General features: G+C 54.3%; 1 protein-coding gene across 1 annotated transcript in view; it reads right to left on the reverse strand.

Moving 5' to 3' along the window:
* cfap43 (cilia and flagella associated protein 43) overlaps positions 1–18,126 on the reverse strand; it is a 119,656-nt gene that overhangs the window by 7,694 nt on the left and 93,836 nt on the right. Inside the window, 6 exon segments of the mRNA XM_068002788.1 lie at positions 609–762; positions 1,063–1,143; positions 1,539–1,703; positions 7,061–7,220; positions 17,561–17,651; positions 17,654–17,916. Coding sequence (XP_067858889.1) covers positions 609–762; positions 1,063–1,143; positions 1,539–1,703; positions 7,061–7,220; positions 17,561–17,651; positions 17,654–17,916 — 914 coding nt within the window.

Raw genomic sequence — 18,126 nt, forward strand, 5'->3', positions numbered from 1 at the left:
GAGAGTATAGGCCCATTCTACTCAACCTCTCCCCATAGGACAACCCTCTCATCCCAGGAATCAATCTAGTGAACCTTCGTTGCACCGCCTCTAAGGCAAGTATATCCTTCCTTAGATAAGGAGACCACTGTACTCCAGGTGAGGTCTCACCAAAGTCCTGTACAATTGTAGTAAGGCTTCCTTACTCTTATACTCCTTTAAAGTAACTTGCTGCATGTGATGCACTGTAAGACATTTCTGAAAGTTGTGATCAATGTTTTATGAATGCCACTTATCCTACTTTCTATTTCAGCATGTCCCAGAATCTTACAGCACGGAAGGAGGCCATTCGGCCCATCATGCCTGTGCCGGCTCTTTGAAAGAGCTATCCAATTAGTCCCACTTCCTTGCAATTTCCCCATAGCCCTGTAATTGTTTCCTTTTCAAGTATTTATCCAATTCCTTGGAACCATTTGCATCCTTCTACCTGTGTTGTACAAACTGGAAGATGTGTGTGCTTCACTTGTGCTCAGATTGACATTAGGTGGGTTGTGACTAAGTTATCTCATTAACTTTCCAAGGTAAGATTATTGGATCTACCAACCAACAACACACTGTCTTCAACTCACAGGTCATCTCCTGGACATTTTGTCTCTCACTGACGGAGATGTGTTGTTCTTTCAACTGTTGATCTACCATCCTGAGATCCCGCTTCAGCTGAGTGATCTGCTTCTCCAGTTCTTTGATGGTCTTCTCTTTCCGTTTGATAACTTTGTTGTGGAACTGAGCACAAAGCAATTCGCAAAGTCAGACAAGTTTCGGTTTCTCCTTGTCACTTTAGCAAACTTAGTAGCCCCAGAAACCAGTTGAGCATGTTTATTGGCAGGGAAAATATATATTCACTTTGGAAAGGATGGGATTACTCATCTTATGTGGAGTGATGGCCATTACATAGAAATTACACCACAGAAACAGGCCATTCGGCCCACTACCCCGCCCACCCTCCGGAAACTGTCTTTGGTCTTGACTACCCACAAGAGATTGACCAGTAGATTTATTATGTCAAAATTCAGTATGAATTACCTTTTCCTGACCTTCGACTGAACGCTCCATTACCGCTATGTGCGCGGTGATACGCCCCTCGTAATTAGCCTCGCTTAGATACTGGGAAAGAATAAGACAGGCAGCGTTAGTCACAGAGAAGGAAAACACACAGTCCCTGTGCTGATCATCCAGATCACAGGACTCCTGCAGCAGCAAGGAGCACAGAGTGCTAGTAAGCAGATGGGAGTGTTACCCTCTTAGGAGATAGAACTGTCACTATTCCTCCCTTACCTGTGTGGACTTTCTCCTGGAACACCATAGCTGAGACAGGGCCCTGCAGCCAGAAACCCCATTGGGATTAGGAAGCTCAAGTAGCATTCTCCTGGATTCCAGTCAGGTCAGACTTGAACTCCCAGTGTCACTGCCACAGTCGGCCGAGTTTCCCCAGTCCCGGGGCTCCCAGGCCCCCTGTCCCTCAGTTGGGTGAGTTTCCCCAATCCCAAACCACACATTACCATCAGTGCTTGTCTGGTGATTCTCAGTTTCTGGATGTCCCGAATCTTGCTGTGTAAGTCGTCCATTTGCATCAGCATCTTGCGGTACTCCCATTCCAGCTGAACAATTCCTTTCCTGAAGTCCTTGCACTCCACCATACTGGCTATTTTCTTTTCTCCTAATGCCTAGACATCAACAAATAAACAGCGATCACACACCAATCCCAGCAACAATTTCCAGCCAGATTATAAAGTATGGATGAGGAAATCGCCTGGACCATTCTCACTCATCCCTCCTGCCCCCAGCACAGCCAACCAGCCTCTTGAATTGCCCCTGGGTTTTAGCCCTCACTCCCTTCCTCTGTGTGAAGGTGAGCTTCCTGACATCAGCCCTGACCCTGCCTTTTCTCAGCTTGTCACCTGCAGGCACAGTTTCGTTTAAAATAGTGTTCAGGATTAATCATTTCTATTCTACCTCAGTACCTGATGCCGTTCTATAAGGTCCCCTCTCATTTGTCTCCTTTCCAGGCTGAGGAATCCCAATTTGTCCCTAACTCAGTCCTGGGACATTGGGATCATCCCGATGACACTTCTCTGCACTGCCTCCAGAGCTGGGATAGTTCGGCTTAAAAGTTGCTGGACAGGTGATTTAACTTTCCAACAGAAACAAAACGTCTGGGTGAAATCCATCTCAAGTCCAACACAAAATGGGCGCTAGCAATTCGGGGAATCTGCTGACGGCAACGGAAAACAATATCCGCCAGGGTATAAAACGGGCTGTTGATTGGCTACTGCCCATTTTGCCCTACTGCCAGATTTCACCCTATTGGTCTTGTTCGTGAGGGGCAGGTTTATACTGACAACATTCAGATCTCTGTACAGTGAAACCCAGCAACAGAACTTCAGTCTGCAGCCTCGCAAACAAGGGCATCTGAAAAATGGTCAGTGTCCACTTTGTCCAGTTACCGATTCAGTCCACACCAAGCATCTCTCTGCAGGGGGAGGGAGAGTCACAGCTGGACAAGTTGTGAAGACCAGGGGCCCAGACAGGAAAAAAATATACTCAGAAAATCAAAAACATATGGAGGTGGATGAATGGTAACAATAACCCAGGAACACTGCTGGTTTATTGGGTTATTCTGAATCCCAGGAATTGCCTAATGGCTTCAGGGAAGGAAGCCTGCCGTCCTTACCCGGTCTGGCCTATATGTAACTCCAGACCCACAGCAATGTGGTTGATTCTTAATTGCCCTATGAAATGGCCTAGCAAGCCACTCAGTTGTACAATCCCACTACAAAAAGTCATAAGAATAAAACAGGATGGACCACTAGGCACCGGACACGACAAAGGCAAACCAAGCCCAGTTGACCCTGCAAAGTCCTCCTCATTAACATCTGGGGACTTGTGTCAAAATTGGGAGAGCTGTCCCACAGACGAGTCAAGCAACAGCCTGACATAGCCATACTCACAGAATCATACCTTTCAGCCAATGTCCCAGACTCTTCCATCACCATCCCTGGATATGTCCTGTCCCACCGGCAGGACTGACCCACCAGAGGTGGCGGTACAGTGATATACAGTCAGGAGGGAGTGGCCCTGGGAGTCCTCAACATTGACTCTGGACCCCATAAAGTCTCATGGCATCATGTCGAACATGGGCAAGGAAAGATCCTGCTGATTACCACCTACCACCCTCCCTCAGCTGAGGAATCAGTCCTCCATCTCCTCCATGTTGAGCATCACTTGGAGGAAGCACTGAGGGTAGCAAGGGCACAGAATGTACTGTGGATGGGAACTTAAATGTCTATCACCAAGTGCGGCTCGGTAGCACCACTACCGACCGAGCTGGCCGAGTCCTTAAGGACACAGCTGCCAGACTGGGCTGCTACGGCAGGTGGTGACAGAACCAACACAAGGGAAAAACCTACTTGACCTCGTCCTCACCAATCTACCTGTCGCAGATGCATCTGTCCATGACAGTATTGGTAGGAGTGACCACCGCACAGTCCTTGAGGAGACGAAGTCCCTTCTTCACACAGGACACCATCCAACGTGTTGTGTGGCACTACCACCGTGCTAAATGGGACAGATTCAGAACAGATCTAGCAGTTCAAAACTGGGCATCTATGAGGCGCTGTGGACCATCAGCAGCAGCAGAATTGTATTTCCGCACAATCTGTAACCTCATAGCCTGGCATATTCCTCACTCTACCATTACCAACAAGCCAGGGGATCATCTCTGGTTCAATAAGGAGCGTAGAAGAGCATGCCAGGAGCAGCACCAGGCGTACCTAAAAATGAGGTGCTAACCTGGCGAAGCTACAACACAGGACTACATGCATGCTAAACAGCGGAAGCAACATGCAATAGCAGAGCTAAGCGATTCCACAACCAACGGATCAGATCAAAGCTCTGCAGTCCTGCCACATCCAGTCGTGAATGGTGGTGGACAATTGTGCTCCAGAACTAGCTGCGCCTCTCGCCAAACTGTTCCAGTACAGCTATAACACTGGCATCTACCCGACAATGTGGAAAATTGCCCAGGCATGTCCTGTCCACAAAAAGCAGGACAAACCCAATCCAGCCAATTACCGCTCCATCAGTCTACTCTCATCAGCAAAGTGATGGAAGGTGTCGTCGACAGTGCTTTCAAGCAGCACTTATTCACCAATAACCTGCTCACCGATGCTCAGTTTGGGTTCTGCCAGGAGCACTCGGCTCCAGACCTCATTACAGCCTTGGTCCAAACATGGACAAAAGAGCTGAATTCCTGAGGTGAGGTGAGAGTGACTGCCCTTGACATCAAGGTAGCATTTGACCGAGTGTGGCATCAAGGAGCCCTAGTAAAATTGAAGTCAGTGGGAATCAGGGGGAAAACTCTCCAGTTTCTGGAGTCATACCTAGCACAAAGGAAGATGGCAGTGGTTGATGGCGGCCTATCATCTCAGCCCCAGGACATTGCTCCATGAATTCCTCAAGGCAGTGTCCTCGGCCCAACCATCTTCAGCTGCTTCATCAATGACCGTCCCTCCATCATAAGGTCAGAAGTGGGGCTGGTCGCTGAAGATTGCACAGCGTTCAGTTTCATTCGCAACCCCTCTGATAATGAAGCTGTCCGTGCCCGCATGCAGAAAGACCTGGACAATATCCAGGCTTGGGCTGATAAGTGGCAAGTAACATTTGCACCAGACAAGTGCCAGGCAATGACCATCTCCAAAAAGAGAGATTCTAACCACCTCCCTATGACATTCAACGGTATTACCATTGCCGAATCCCCCACCATCAATATCCTGGGGGTCACCATTGACTAGAAACTGAACTGGACCAGCCACATAAATACTGTGGCTATAAGAGCAGGTCAGAGGCTGTGTATTCTGCGGCGAGTAACTCACCCCCTGACTCCCCAAAGTCCACCATCTACAAGGCACAAGTCAGGAATGTGATGGAATACTCTCCACTTGCTTGGATGAGTGCAGGTCCAACAACACTCAAGAAGCTTGACACCATCCAGGACAAAGTAGCCTGCTTGATTGGCACCCCATCCACCACCTTAAACATTCACTCCCTTCACTACTGGTGCACAGTGGCTGCAGTGTGTACCATCCACAGGATGCACTGCAGCAACTCGCCAAGGCTTCTTCGACAGCACTTCCCAAACCCGCGACCTCTACCACCTAGAAGGACAAGGGCAGCAGGCACATGGGAACAACACCACCTGCACGTTCCCCTCCAAGTCACACATCATCCCGACTTGGAAATATATCGCCGTTCCTTCATCGTCGTTGGGTCAAAATCCTGGAACTCCCTTCCTAACAGCACTGTGGGAGAACCTTCACCACACGGACTGCAGCGGTTCAAGAAGGCGGCTCACCACCACCTTCTCAAGGGCAATTAGGGATGGGCAATAAATGCCGGCCTCGCCAGCGACGCCCACATCCCATGAATGATTAAAAAAAAACACACTGCTGGTTTACTGGGTCGGGTCAGGATTCTGAGCAACTGTTGGGTGCGTTACAATCTTTCTGCAGGATGCTAAAGGTACTTTGATGAATAATAAAATTTGTTTGTATTTTTGGGTATATTTATTCTTTATTTTATAGACGATTAAAGGGTGATCTAATCGAGGTGTTTAAGATGATTAAAGGATTTGATCAGGTAGATAAAAACTATTTCCTCTGGTGGGGAAGTCCAGAACAAGGGGCGTAACCTTAAAATTAGAGCCAGGCCGTTCAGGGGTGATGTCAGGAAGCACTTCTTCACACAAAGGAGAGTGGGAATCTGGAACTCTCTCCCCTAAAAAGCTGTTGAGGTTGGGGGTCAATTGAAAAATTCAAAACTGAGATTGATCGATTTTTGTTAGCCAAGGGTATTAAAGGTTATGGAACCAAGGCGAGTGAATGGAGTTAGAATACAGATTAGCCTCCTCCTGTTCCTCTGTTCCGCTTCTGTAATGTCGTTGCGGCTGATTGGTTGGGTACATGGCTTATGCCCACAGCTCTGCCAACCAGCAGGAGGCATCAGGGAGCAGCTGGTTGTGATTTTTTCCCCAACTGGGCGATGCCGGGGGCTTTCCTCAGACTCCATGGCAGGTGCGGCACGGATCGCAGGCCGAGTACATGATCCTGACTTGATCCTGCCCCGATCCTCCTGGTGTTTCTGCATCTTAAGGTTCCTAAGGAGTACAGGTTCATAGCTCCTTGAAAGTGGAGTCACAGGTGGATAGGGTGGTGAAGAAGGCATTCGGCATGCTTGGTTTCATTGGTCAGAACATTGAATGCAGGAGTTGGGATGTCTTGTTGAAGTTGTACAGGGCATTGGTGAGGCCACAGTTGGAATACTGTGTACAGTTCTGGTCACCCTATTATAGAAAGGATATTATTAAACTAGAAAGAGTGCAGAAAAGATTTACTAGGATGCTACCGGGACTTGATGGTTTGACTTATAGGGAGAGGTTAGACAGACTGGGACTTTTTTCCCTGGAGAGTAGGAGGTTTCGGGGTGATCTTATAGAAGTCTATAAAATAATGAGGGGCATAGATAAGGTAGATAGTCAAAATCTTTTCCCAAAGGTAGGGGAGTCTATAACGAGGGGGCATAGATTTAAGGTGAGAGGGGAGAGATACAAAAGGGTCCAGAGGGGCAATTTTTTCACTCAAAGGGTGGTGAGTGTCTGGAACGAGCTGCCAGAGGCAGTAGTAGAGGCGGGTACAATTTTGTCTTTTAAAAATCATTTGGACAGTTACATGGGTAAGATGGGTATAGAGGGATATGGGCCAAGTGCAGGCAATTGGGACTAGTTTAGTGGTATAAACTGGGCGACATGGACATGTTGGGCCGAAGAGCCTGTTTCCATGTTGTAAACTTCTATGATTCTATGATTCTATAATCACAGCAAGACGGCAGTTGTGGAGAGTGAATCTAGGCTCTGATTCACAGGCCCAGAGGCCGTGAGTCTCATGATATGTATGGCGAAAGCCTTCCGTCGTATTTAAACTCGCGCTCCATGGCAGAGTAAAGCACACTTGGTTTCCTGGTCCCTTACCTGGATTGTGCTGTTCAGATCCTCCACCACCCCCTTGTGAAGGAGGATGGAGCTGGAATAGTCGGGGATGAAGTCGCTGCTCAGCACCTCCACCTGGCCTTGTTTCAGCACGAGTTGGACCATCAGATTCAGCTGGAACTGCGACTTGATTTCACGCAGACTGCTCACAGGGGAGGGGGAGAGATAGCACAACTTTAAAGCTTGGCCTCATCAGCAAACATTTTATTAGAAGGAAAGGTTACCTACTTTGATAAAAAAGGACTAGTATTTCTATAACACATTTCACCATCTCAGGACACCCCAAAGTGGTTTACAGCCAATTAAGTACTTTTGTAACGTAGTACGTTGTAACGTACGCTGACAGCACCCAGCTCGACCTCACCACCACCTCCCTCCACCCCTCCACTGTCTCTCATTTATCACGTTGCTTGTCTGACATCCGGTACTGGATGAGCAAAAATTTCCTCCAACTAAATATTGGGAAGACTGAAGCCATTGTCTTTGGTCCCCGCCACAAACTCCGTTCTCTAGCCATCGACTCCATCCCTCTCCCTGGCCACTGTCTCAGGCTGAACCAGGCCGTTCACAACCTTGGCAGCGGGGTGGGCACCAGGATGTAGCATTGGAAAGGAGAAACAAGGTGCACAAAGGATTGGGAGAGACAGATAGCAATAGAGAAAGAAATAGCACGGTATTAGGTGGGATCAGACTAAGAGAGTGAAAGAAAGTCCATGTTTGGGTTACAGTGCTGTGTGTAAACGCACAAAGCTAAGTAAACAAGGTCGGTGAGCTGTAGGCACAAATAACCACATCGGAATATGATGTTGTGGCGATAACGGAGACCTGGCTCAAAAAAGGGCAGGATTGGGTACTAAATATTCCTGGATACAAGGTGTTCAGGTGAGATAGGGAAGGAAAGAAAAGAGAGGGGGTGGCAGTATTGATTAAGGAGAATATTGCAGTGCTGGAGAGAGAGGATGTCCTGGAGGGGGTCAAGGACAGAATCTATTTGGTTAGAGTTAAGAAATAATACAGGTGCCATTACACTACTGGGAGTATTTTATAGGCCACCAACTAGTAGGAAGGATATAGAGGAGCAAATTTGCAGGGAAATTGCAGAGAGATGCAAAAGCCATAGAGTAGTGATAACGGGGGACTTCAACTATCCTAATATAGACTGGGATAGTAATAATATAAGGGGCAAAGAGGGGGAGGAATTTTTGAAGTGTGTTCAAGAGAACTTTCTTGACCAGTAAGTTTCTGGCCCAACGAGAAAGGAGGCATTGCTGGATTTGGTTCTGGGCAATGAGGCGGGCCAAGAGGAGCAAGTGTCATTGGGGGAACATTTAGGGAACAGCGATCACAGTATCATAAGGTTTAGAATAGCTATGGAAAAGGACACGGACCACTCTAAAATAAAAATACTCAATTGGAGGAGGGCCAATTTCAGTGGGATGAGAACAGATCTGGCCTGGGTAAATTGGAATTGAAGATTCGCAGGCAAAACTGTAATTGAACAATGGGCGGCCTTTAAGGAGGAGATGGTTCAGGTACAGTCTGGGTACATTCTCACGAGAGGGAAAGGTAGGGCAACTAAAGCCAGAGCTCCCTGGATGACAATAGAGATAGAGAATAAGATGAAGCAGAAAAAAGGGGCGTATGACAGATGTCAGGTTGATAGCACAAGTGAGAACCAGGCAGAATACAGAAAGTTCAGAGGGAAAGTGAAAAAGGAAATAAGAGGGGCAAAGAGAGAGTATGAGAATAGACTGGCAGCCAACATAAAAGGGAATCCAGATGTCTTCTATAGGCACGGAAACAGTAAACGGGTAGTAAGAGGAGGGGTGGGGCCGGTCAGTGATCATAAAGGAGATCTACTCATGGAGGCAGAGGGCATGGCCGAGATACTAAATGAGTACTTTGCATCTGTCTTTACCAGGGAAGAAGATGCTGCCAAAGTCTCAGTAAAGGAAGATGTAGTTGAGATACTGGATGGGCTAAAAATTGATAAAGAGGAGGCACTGGAAAGGGTATCTGTACTTAAAGTAGATAAGTCACCCGGTCCGGATGGGAAGCATCCTAGGCTGCTGAGGGAAGTAAGGGTGGAAATTGCGGAGGTACTGGGCATAATCTTCCAAACATCCTTAGATACGGGAGTGGTGCCAGAGGACTGGAGAATTGTAAATGCGACACCCTTGTTCAAAAAAGGGTGTAAGGATAAACCCAGCAACTACAGGCCAGTCAGTTTAACCTCGGTTGTGGGAAAATTTTAGAAACAATAATCTGGGACGGAATTAGCAGTCACTTGGACAAGTGTGGATTGATTAGGGAAAGCCAGCACGGATTTGTTAAAGGCAAATCGTGTTTAACTAACTTGATAGAGTTTTTTGATGAGGTAACAGAGGGTAGATGAGGGCAATGCAGTTGCTGTGGTGTATATGGACTTTCAAAAGGTGTTTGATAAAGTGCCGCATAATAGGCTTATCATCAAGATTGAAACCAGTGGAATAAAGGGGGCAGTAGCAGCATGGATACAGAATTGGCGAAGTGACAGGGAACAGAGAGTAGTGGTGAACGGTTGTTTTTCAGACTGGAGGGAGGTGTACAGTGGTGTTCCCCAGGGGTCGGTGCTGGGACCACTGCTTTTCTTGATATATATTAATGACTTGGTGTACAGGGCACAATTTCTAAATTTGCAGATGACACAAAATTTGGAAGTGTAGTGAACAGTGGATAGTGATAGACTTCAAGAGGATATAGACAGGCTGGTGAAATGGACAGACACGTGGCAGATGAAATTTAACACTGAAAAATGCGAAATGATGCATTTCGGTAGGAAAAACGAGGAGAGGCAATATAAACTAGAAGGCACAATTCTAAAAGGGGCACAGGAACAGAGAGATCTGAGGAAATATGTGCACAATCATTGAAGGTGGCAGGGCAGGTTGAGAAAGTGGTTAAAAAAGCATACGGGATCCTGGGCTTTATAAATAGAGGCACAAAAGTAAGGAAGTCATGATGAACCTTTATAAAACACTGGTTCGGCCACAACTGGAGTATTGTGTCCAGTTCTCGGCAATGCACTTTAGGAAAGATGTGAAGGCCTTAGAGAGGGTGTAGAAAAGATTTACTAGAATAGTTCCAGGGAATGAGGGACTTTAGTTACGTGGATAGATTGGAGAAGCTGGGGTTGTTCTCCTTGGAACAGAGAAGTTTGCGAGGAGAAATTTAAAATCATGAAGGGTCCAGACAGAGTAGATAGAGAGAAACTGTTCCCATTGGCGGAAGGGTCAAGAACCAGAGAACATAGATTTAAGGTGATTGGCAAAAGAACCAAAGGTGACGAGGAGGGCACTCCCTCAGTACTGACCCTCCGACAGTGCGGCGCTCCCTCAGTACTGACCCTCCGACAGTGCGGCGATCCCTCAGTACTGACCCCCCGACAGTGCAGCGCTCCCTCAGTACTGACCCTCCGACAGTGCAGCGCTCCCTCAGTACTGACCCTCCGACAGTGCGGCGCTCCCTCAGTACTGACCCTCTGACAGTGCAGCGCTCCCTCAGTACTGACCCTCCGACAGTGCGGCGATCCCTCAGTACTGACCCTCCGACAGTGCAGCGCTCCCTCTGACTGACCCTCCGACAGTGTGGCGCTCCCTCAGTACTGACCCTCCGACAGTGCGGCGCTCCCTCAGTACTGACCCTCCGACAGTGCGGCGCTCCCTCAGTACTGACCCTCCGACAGTGCGGCGATCCCTCAGTACTGACCCTCCGACAGTGCAGCGCTCCCTCAGTACTGACCCTCCGACAGTGCAGCGCTCCCTCAGTACTGACCCTCCGACAGTGCAGCGCTCCCTCAGTACTGACCCTCCAACAGTGCGGCGATCCCTCAGTACTGACCCTCCGACAGTGCAGCGCTCCCTCAGTACTGACCCTCCGACAGTGCAGCGCTCCCTCAGTACTGACCCTCCGACAGTGCAGCGCTCCCTCAGTACTGACCCTCCGACAGTGCAGCACTCCCTCAGTACTGACCCTCCGACAGTGCAGCACTCCCTCTGACTGACCCTCCGACAGTGCAGCGCTCCCTCAGTACTGACCCTCCGACAGTGCAGCGCTCCCTCAGTACTGACCCTCCGACAGTGCAGCGCTCCCTCAGTACTGACCCTCCAACAGTGCAGCACTCCCTCAGTACTGACCCTCCGACAGTGCAGCACTCCCTCTGACTGACCCTCCGACAGTGCAGCGCTCCCTCAGTACTGACCCTCCGACAGTGCGGCGCTCCCTCAGTACTGACCCTCCAACAGTGCAGAGCTCCCTCAGTACTGACCCTCCGACAGTGCAGCGCTCCCTCAGTACTGACCCTCCGACAGTGCGGCGTTCCCTCAGTACTGACCCTCCGACAGTGCGGCGCTCCCTCTGACTGACCCTCCGACAGTGCAGCGCTCCCTCAGTACTGACCCTCCGACAGTGCAGCGCTCCCTCAGTACTGACCCTCCGACAGTGCGGCGCTCCCTCAGTACTGACCCTCCGACAGTGCGGCACTCCCTCAGTACTGACCCTCCGACAGTGCGGCACTCCCTCAGTACTGACCCTCCGACAGTGCAGCGCTCCCTCAGTACTGACCCTCCGACAGTGCGGCGCTCCCTCAGTACTGACCCTCCGACAGTGCGGCGCTCCCTCAGTACTGACCCTCTGACAGTGCAGCGCTCCCTCAGTACTGACCCTCCGACAGTGCGCGCTCCCTCAGTACTGACCCTCCGACAGTGCGCGCTCCCTCAGTACTGACCCTCCGACAGTGCGCGCTCCCTCAGTACTGACCCTCCGACAGTGCGGCGCTCCCTCAGTACCGACCCTCCGACAGTGCAGCACTCCCTCAGTACCGACCCTCCGACAGTGCGGCGCTCCCTCAGTACTGACCCTCCGACAGTGCGCGCTCCCTCAGTACTGACCCTCCGACAGTGCGGCGCTCCCTCAGTACTGACCCTCCGACAGTGCAGCACTCCCTCAGTACCGACCCTCCGACAGTGCGGCGCTCCCTCAGTACTGACCCTCCGACAGCGCGGCGCTCCCTCAGTACTGACCCTCCGACAGCGCGGCGCTCCCTCAGTACTGACCCTCCGACAGTGCGGCGCTCCCTCAGTACTGACCCTCCGACAGTGCGGCACTCCCTCAGTACTGACCCTCCGACAGCGCGGCGCTCCCTCAGTACTGACCCTCCGACCGTGCGGCGCTCCCTCAGTACTGACCCTCCGACAGTGCAGCGCTCCCTCAGTACTGACCCTCCGACAGCGCGGCGCTCCCTCAGTACTGACCCTCCGACCGTGCGGCGCTCCCTCAGTACTGACCCTCCGACAGTGCGGCGCTCCCTCAGTACTGACCCTCCGACAGTGCGGCGCTCCCTCAGTACTGACCCTCCGACAGTGCGGCGCTCCCTCAGTACTGACCCTCCGACAGTGCGGCGCTCCCTCAGTACTGACCCTCCGACAGTGCGGCGCTCCCTCAGTACTGACCCTCCGACAGTGCGGCGCTCCCTCAGTACTGACCCTCCGACAGTGCGGCGCTCCCTCAGTACTGACCCTCCGACAGTGCAGCGCTCCCTCAGTACTGACCCTCCGACAGTGCAGCGCTCCCTCAGTACTGACCCTCCGACAGTGCGGCGCTCCCTCAGTACTGACCCTCCGACAGTGCGGCGCTCCCTCAGTACTGACCCTCCGACAGTGCAGCACTCCCTCAGTACTGACCCTCCGACAGTGCGGCGCTCCCTCAGTACTGACCCTCCGACAGTGCGGCGCTCCCTCAGTACTGACCCTCCGACAGTGCGCGCTCCCTCAGTACTGACCCTCCGACAGTGCGGCCCTCCCTCAGTACTGACCCTCCGACAGTGCGGCCCTCCCTCAGTACTGACCCTCCGACAGTGCGGCGCTCCCTCAGTACTGACCCTCCGACAGTGCGGCGCTCCCTCAGTACTGACCCTCCGACAGTGCGCGCTCCCTCAGTACTGACCCTCCGACAGTGCGGCGCTCCCTCAGTACTGACCCTCCGACAGTGCGCGCTCCCTCAGTACTGACCCTCCGACAGTGCGGCACTCCCTCAGTACTGACCCTCCGACAGTGCGGCGCTCCCTCAGTACTGACCCTCCGACAGTGCGCGCTCCCTCAGTACTGACCCTCCGACAGTGCGGCGCTCCCTCAGTACTGACCCTCCGACAGTGCGGCGTTCCCTCAGTACTGACCCTCCGACAGTGCAGCGCTCCCTCAGTACTGACCCTCCGACAGTGCGGCGCTCCCTCAGCACTGACCCTCCGACAGTGCGGCGCTCCCTCAGTACTGACCCTCCGACAGTGCAGCACTCCCTCAGTACTGACCCTCCGACAGTGCGGCGCTCCCTCAGTACTGACCCTCCGACAGTGCGCGCTCCCTCAGTACTGACCCTCCGACAGTGCGGCCCTCCCTCAGTACTGACCCTCCGACAGTGCGGCCCTCCCTCAGTACTGACCCTCCGACAGTGCGGCGCTCCCTCAGTACTGACCCTCCGACAGTGCGGCGCTCCCTCAGTACTGACCCTCCGACAGTGCGCGCTCCCTCAGTACTGACCCTCCGACAGTGCGGCGCTCCCTCAGTACTGACCCTCCGACAGTGCGCGCTCCCTCAGTACTGACCCTCCGACAGTGCGGCACTCCCTCAGTACTGACCCTCCGACAGTGCGGCGCTCCTCAGTACTGACCCTCCGACAGTGCGGCCCTCCCTCAGTACTGACCCTCCGACAGTGCGGCGCTCCCTCAGTACTGACCCTCCGACAGTGCGCGCTCCCTCAGTACTGACCCTCCGACAGTGCGGCGCTCCCTCAGTACTGACCCTCCGACAGTGCGCGCTCCCTCAGTACTGACCCTCCGACAGTGCAGCGCTCCCTCAGTACTGACCTCCGACAGTGCGCGCTCCCAGACCGACAGTGCGGCTCCCTCAGTACTGACCCTCCGACAGTGCGGCGCTCCTCAGTACTGACCCTCCGACAGTGCGCGCTCCCTCAGTACTGACCCTCCGACAGTGCGGCGCTCCCTCAGTACTGACCCTCCGACAGTGCGGCGCTCCCTCAGTACTGACCCTCCGACAGTGCGCGCTCCCTCAGTACTGACCCTCCGACAGTGCGGCGCTCCCTCAGTACTGACCCTCCGACAGTGCGGCGCTCCTCAGTACTGCCCCTCCGACAGTGCGGCGCTCCCTCAGTACTGACCCTCCGACAGTGCAGCACTCCCTCAGTACTGACCCTCCGACAGTGCGGCGCTCCCTCAGTACTGACCCTCCGACAGTGCGGCGCTCCCTCAGTACTGACCCTCCGACAGTGCAGGCGCTCCCTCAGTACTGACCCTCCGACAGTGCGGCGCTCCCTCAGTACTGACCCTCCGACAGTGCGGCGCTCCCTCAGTACTGACCCTCCGACAGTGCGGCGCTCCCTCAGTACTGACCCTCCGACAGTGCGGCGCTCCCTCAGTACTGACCCTCCGACAGTGCAGCCTCCCTCAGTACTGACCCTCCGACAGTGCGGCGCTCCCTCAGTACTGACCCTCCGACAGTGCGGCGCTCCCTCAGTACTGACCCTCCGACAGTGCGGCCCTCCCTCAGTACTGACCCTCCGACAGTGCGGCGCCTCCCTCAGTACTGACCCTCCGACAGTGCGGCACTCCCTCAGTACTGACCCTCCGACAGTGCGGCGCTCCCTCAGTACTGACCCTCCGACAGTGCGGCCTCCCTCAGTACTGACCTCCGACAGTGCGGCACTCCCTCAGAACTGACCCTCCGACAGTGCGGCTCTCCCTCAGTACTGACCCTCCGACAGTGCGGCGCTCCCTCAGTACTGACCCTCCGACAGTGCGCACTCCCTCAGTACTGACCCTCGACAGTGCAGCGCTCCCTCAGTACTGACCCTCCGACAGTGCGGCCTCCCTCAGTACTGACCCTCCGACAGGCGCGCTCCCTCAGTACTGACCCTCCGACAGTGCAGCGCTCCCTCAGTACTGACCCTCCGACAGTGCGCGCTCCCTCAGTACTGACCCTCCGACAGTGCGCGCTCCCTCAGTACTGACCCTCCGACAGTGCAGCGCTCCCTCAGTACTGACCCTCCGACAGTGCGCGCTCCCTCAGTACTGACCCTCCGACAGTGCAGCGCTCCCTCAGTACTGACCCTCCGACAGTGCGCGCTCCCTCAGTACTGACCCTCCGACAGTGCGCGCTCCCTCAGTACTGACCCTCCGACAGTGCAGCGCTCCCTCAGTACTGACCCTCCGACAGTGCGCGCTCCCTCAGTACTGACCCTCCGACAGTGCGGCGCTCCCTCAGTACTGACCCTCCGACAGTGCAGCGCTCCCTCAGTACTGACCCTCCGACAGTGCGCGCTCCCTCAGTACTGACCTCCGACAGGCGCGCTCCCTCAGTACTGACCTCCGACAGTGCGCGCTCCCTCAGTACTGACCCTCCGACAGTGCGAGCGCTCCCTCAGTACTGACCCTCCGACAGTGCAGCTCTCCTCAGTACTGACCCTCCGACAGTGCAGCGCTCCCTCAGTACTGACCCTCCGACAGTGCAGCGCTCCCTCAGTACTGACCCTCCGACAGTGCAGCGCTCCCTCAGTACTGACCCTCCGACAGTGCAGCGCTCCCTCAGTACTGACCCTCCGACAGTGCAGCTCTCCCTCAGTACTGACCCTCCGACAGTGCAGCGCTCCCTCAGTACTGACCCTCCGACAGTGCAGCGCTCCCTCAGTACTGACCCTCCGACAGTGCAGCGCTCCCTCAGTACTGACCCTCCGACAGTGCGGCGCTCCTCTCAGTACTGACCCTCCGACAGTGCAGCACTCCCTCAGTACTGACCCTCGACAGTGCGCGCTCCCTCAGTACTGACCCTCCGACAGTGCGCGCTCCCTCAGTACTGACCTCCGACAGTGCGCGCTCCCTCAGTACTGACCCTCCGACAGTGCGGCGCTCCCTCATACTGACCCTCCGACAGTGCGGCGCTCCCTCAGTACTGACCCTCCGACAGTGCGGCGCTCCTCAGTACTGACCCTCCGACAGTGCTGCACTCCCTCAGTACTGACCCTCCGACAGTGCGGCGCTCCCTCAGTACTGACCTCGACAGTGCGCGCTCCCTCAGTACTGACCCTCGACAGTGCGGCGCTCCCTCAGTACTGACCCTCCGACAGTGCGGCGCTCCCTCAGTACTGACCCTCCGACAGTGCGGCGCTCCCTCAGTACTGACCCTCCGACAGTGCGGCGCTCCCTCAGTACTGACCCTCCGACAGTGCGGCGCTCCCTCAGTACTGACCCTCCGACAGTGCGGCGCTCCCTCAGTACTGACCCTCCGACAGTGCGGCGCTCCCTCAGTACTGACCCTCGACAGTGCGGCGCTCCCTCAGTACTGACCCTCCGACAGTGCAGCGCTCCCTCAGTACTGACCCTCCGACAGTGCGGCGCTCCCTCAGTACTGACCCTCCGACAGTGCGGCGCTCCTCAGTACTGACCTCCGACAGTGCGGCGCTCCCTCAGTACTGACCCTCCGACAGTGCGGCGCTCCCTCAGTACTGACCCTCCGACAGTGCGGCGCTCCCTCAGTACTGACCCTCCGACAGTGCGGCCTCCCTCAGTACTGACCTCGACAGTGCGGCGCTCCCTCAGTACTGACCCTCCGACAGTGCAGCACTCCCTCAGTACTGACCCTCCGACAGTGCGGCACTCCCTCAGTACTGACCCTCGACAGTGCGGCGCTCCCTCAGTACTGACCCTCCGACAGTGCGGCGCTCCCTCAGTACTGACCCTCCGACAGTGCGGCCCTCCCTCAGTACTGACCCTCCGACAGTGCGGCGCTCCCTCAGTACTGACCCTCCGACAGTGCAGCACTCCCTCAGTACTGACCCTCCGACAGTGCGGCACTCCCTCAGTACTGACCCTCCGCCAGTGCGGCGCTCCCTCAGTACTGACCCTCCGACAGTGCAGCACTCCTCAGTACTGACCCTCGACAGTGCGGCACTCCCTCAGTACTGACCCTCCGACAGTGCGGCGCTCCCTCAGTACTGACCCTCGACAGTGCGGCCCTCCCTCAGTACTGACCCTCCGACAGTGCGGCGCTCCCTCAGTACTGACCCTCCGACAGTGCGGCCCTCCCTCAGTACTGACCCTCCGACAGTGCGGCCCTCCTCAGTACTGACCCTCCGACAGTGCGGCCCTCCCTCAGTACTGACCCTCCGACAGTGCGGCCCTCCCTCAGTACTGACCCTCCGACAGTGCGGCCCTCCCTCAGTACTGACCCTCCGACAGTGCGGCCCTCCCTCAGTACTGCGCTGGGAGTGTCAGTCTGGATTATGGGGATCAAGTCTCTGGAGTGTGTCTTGAACCCACGACCTCCTGACTAGAGGGATGAGTGCCAGCCCAAAGTTACGTTGGACGATGTAGAGAACTCCACAGAAATTCATCCTCCCTCGCCCACCCCATGCCTTTAATGTAAAAACAGGACTGACTTGTTGATGTCTTGGGTGAAGTTAGTGACGTATTGCCCATTTCGATCATCCTCTTCCACCCGCTTTTGAGTGAAAGTCTGCATCTCGGCAGGCTCATGGCCTTGTGTTTCACCTGAGAAAGGAGCAGAGAGAGGAAGCGTGGACAGGGCAGTTTACAGAGTCTGCACGGAACAATGGGGAGTCCCAGAGGGGCTACACATGGCCTTAGACTTATATAGAAAGACGTAAAACCAGCGTTCTGCACTGCCAATGTCTCTGGTTCAACGAGCAGCTGGATGGCTGTGCCTTCTATCCCCTGCTCCTGTACTGGGCACTGACAGTAACACTCGTCAGTCAGGGAGCTCTCTATGTCACAGGGTCAATATAAAGCCCCCCCCCACCCCAGTGTGTGACTGACTGGGGTATTGAGCAGAGTGAGTCCTGTTTACCACACTCAGGCGTCTCTCCTGTGTTTCTCTTCAGTTCCCGAATCCAGCCTCCAACATCTGTGGATTAGCTGGAGTGCTGGATGGGACGGTGATCTCATTTAGAACAGCTGAGAACGTGGTCAGTGTGAAGCGCACCAA

The sequence above is a fragment of the Heptranchias perlo genome, chromosome 21, assembly GCF_035084215.1.
Source record: "Heptranchias perlo isolate sHepPer1 chromosome 21, sHepPer1.hap1, whole genome shotgun sequence".
Taxonomy (NCBI): Eukaryota; Metazoa; Chordata; class Chondrichthyes; order Hexanchiformes; family Hexanchidae; genus Heptranchias; species Heptranchias perlo.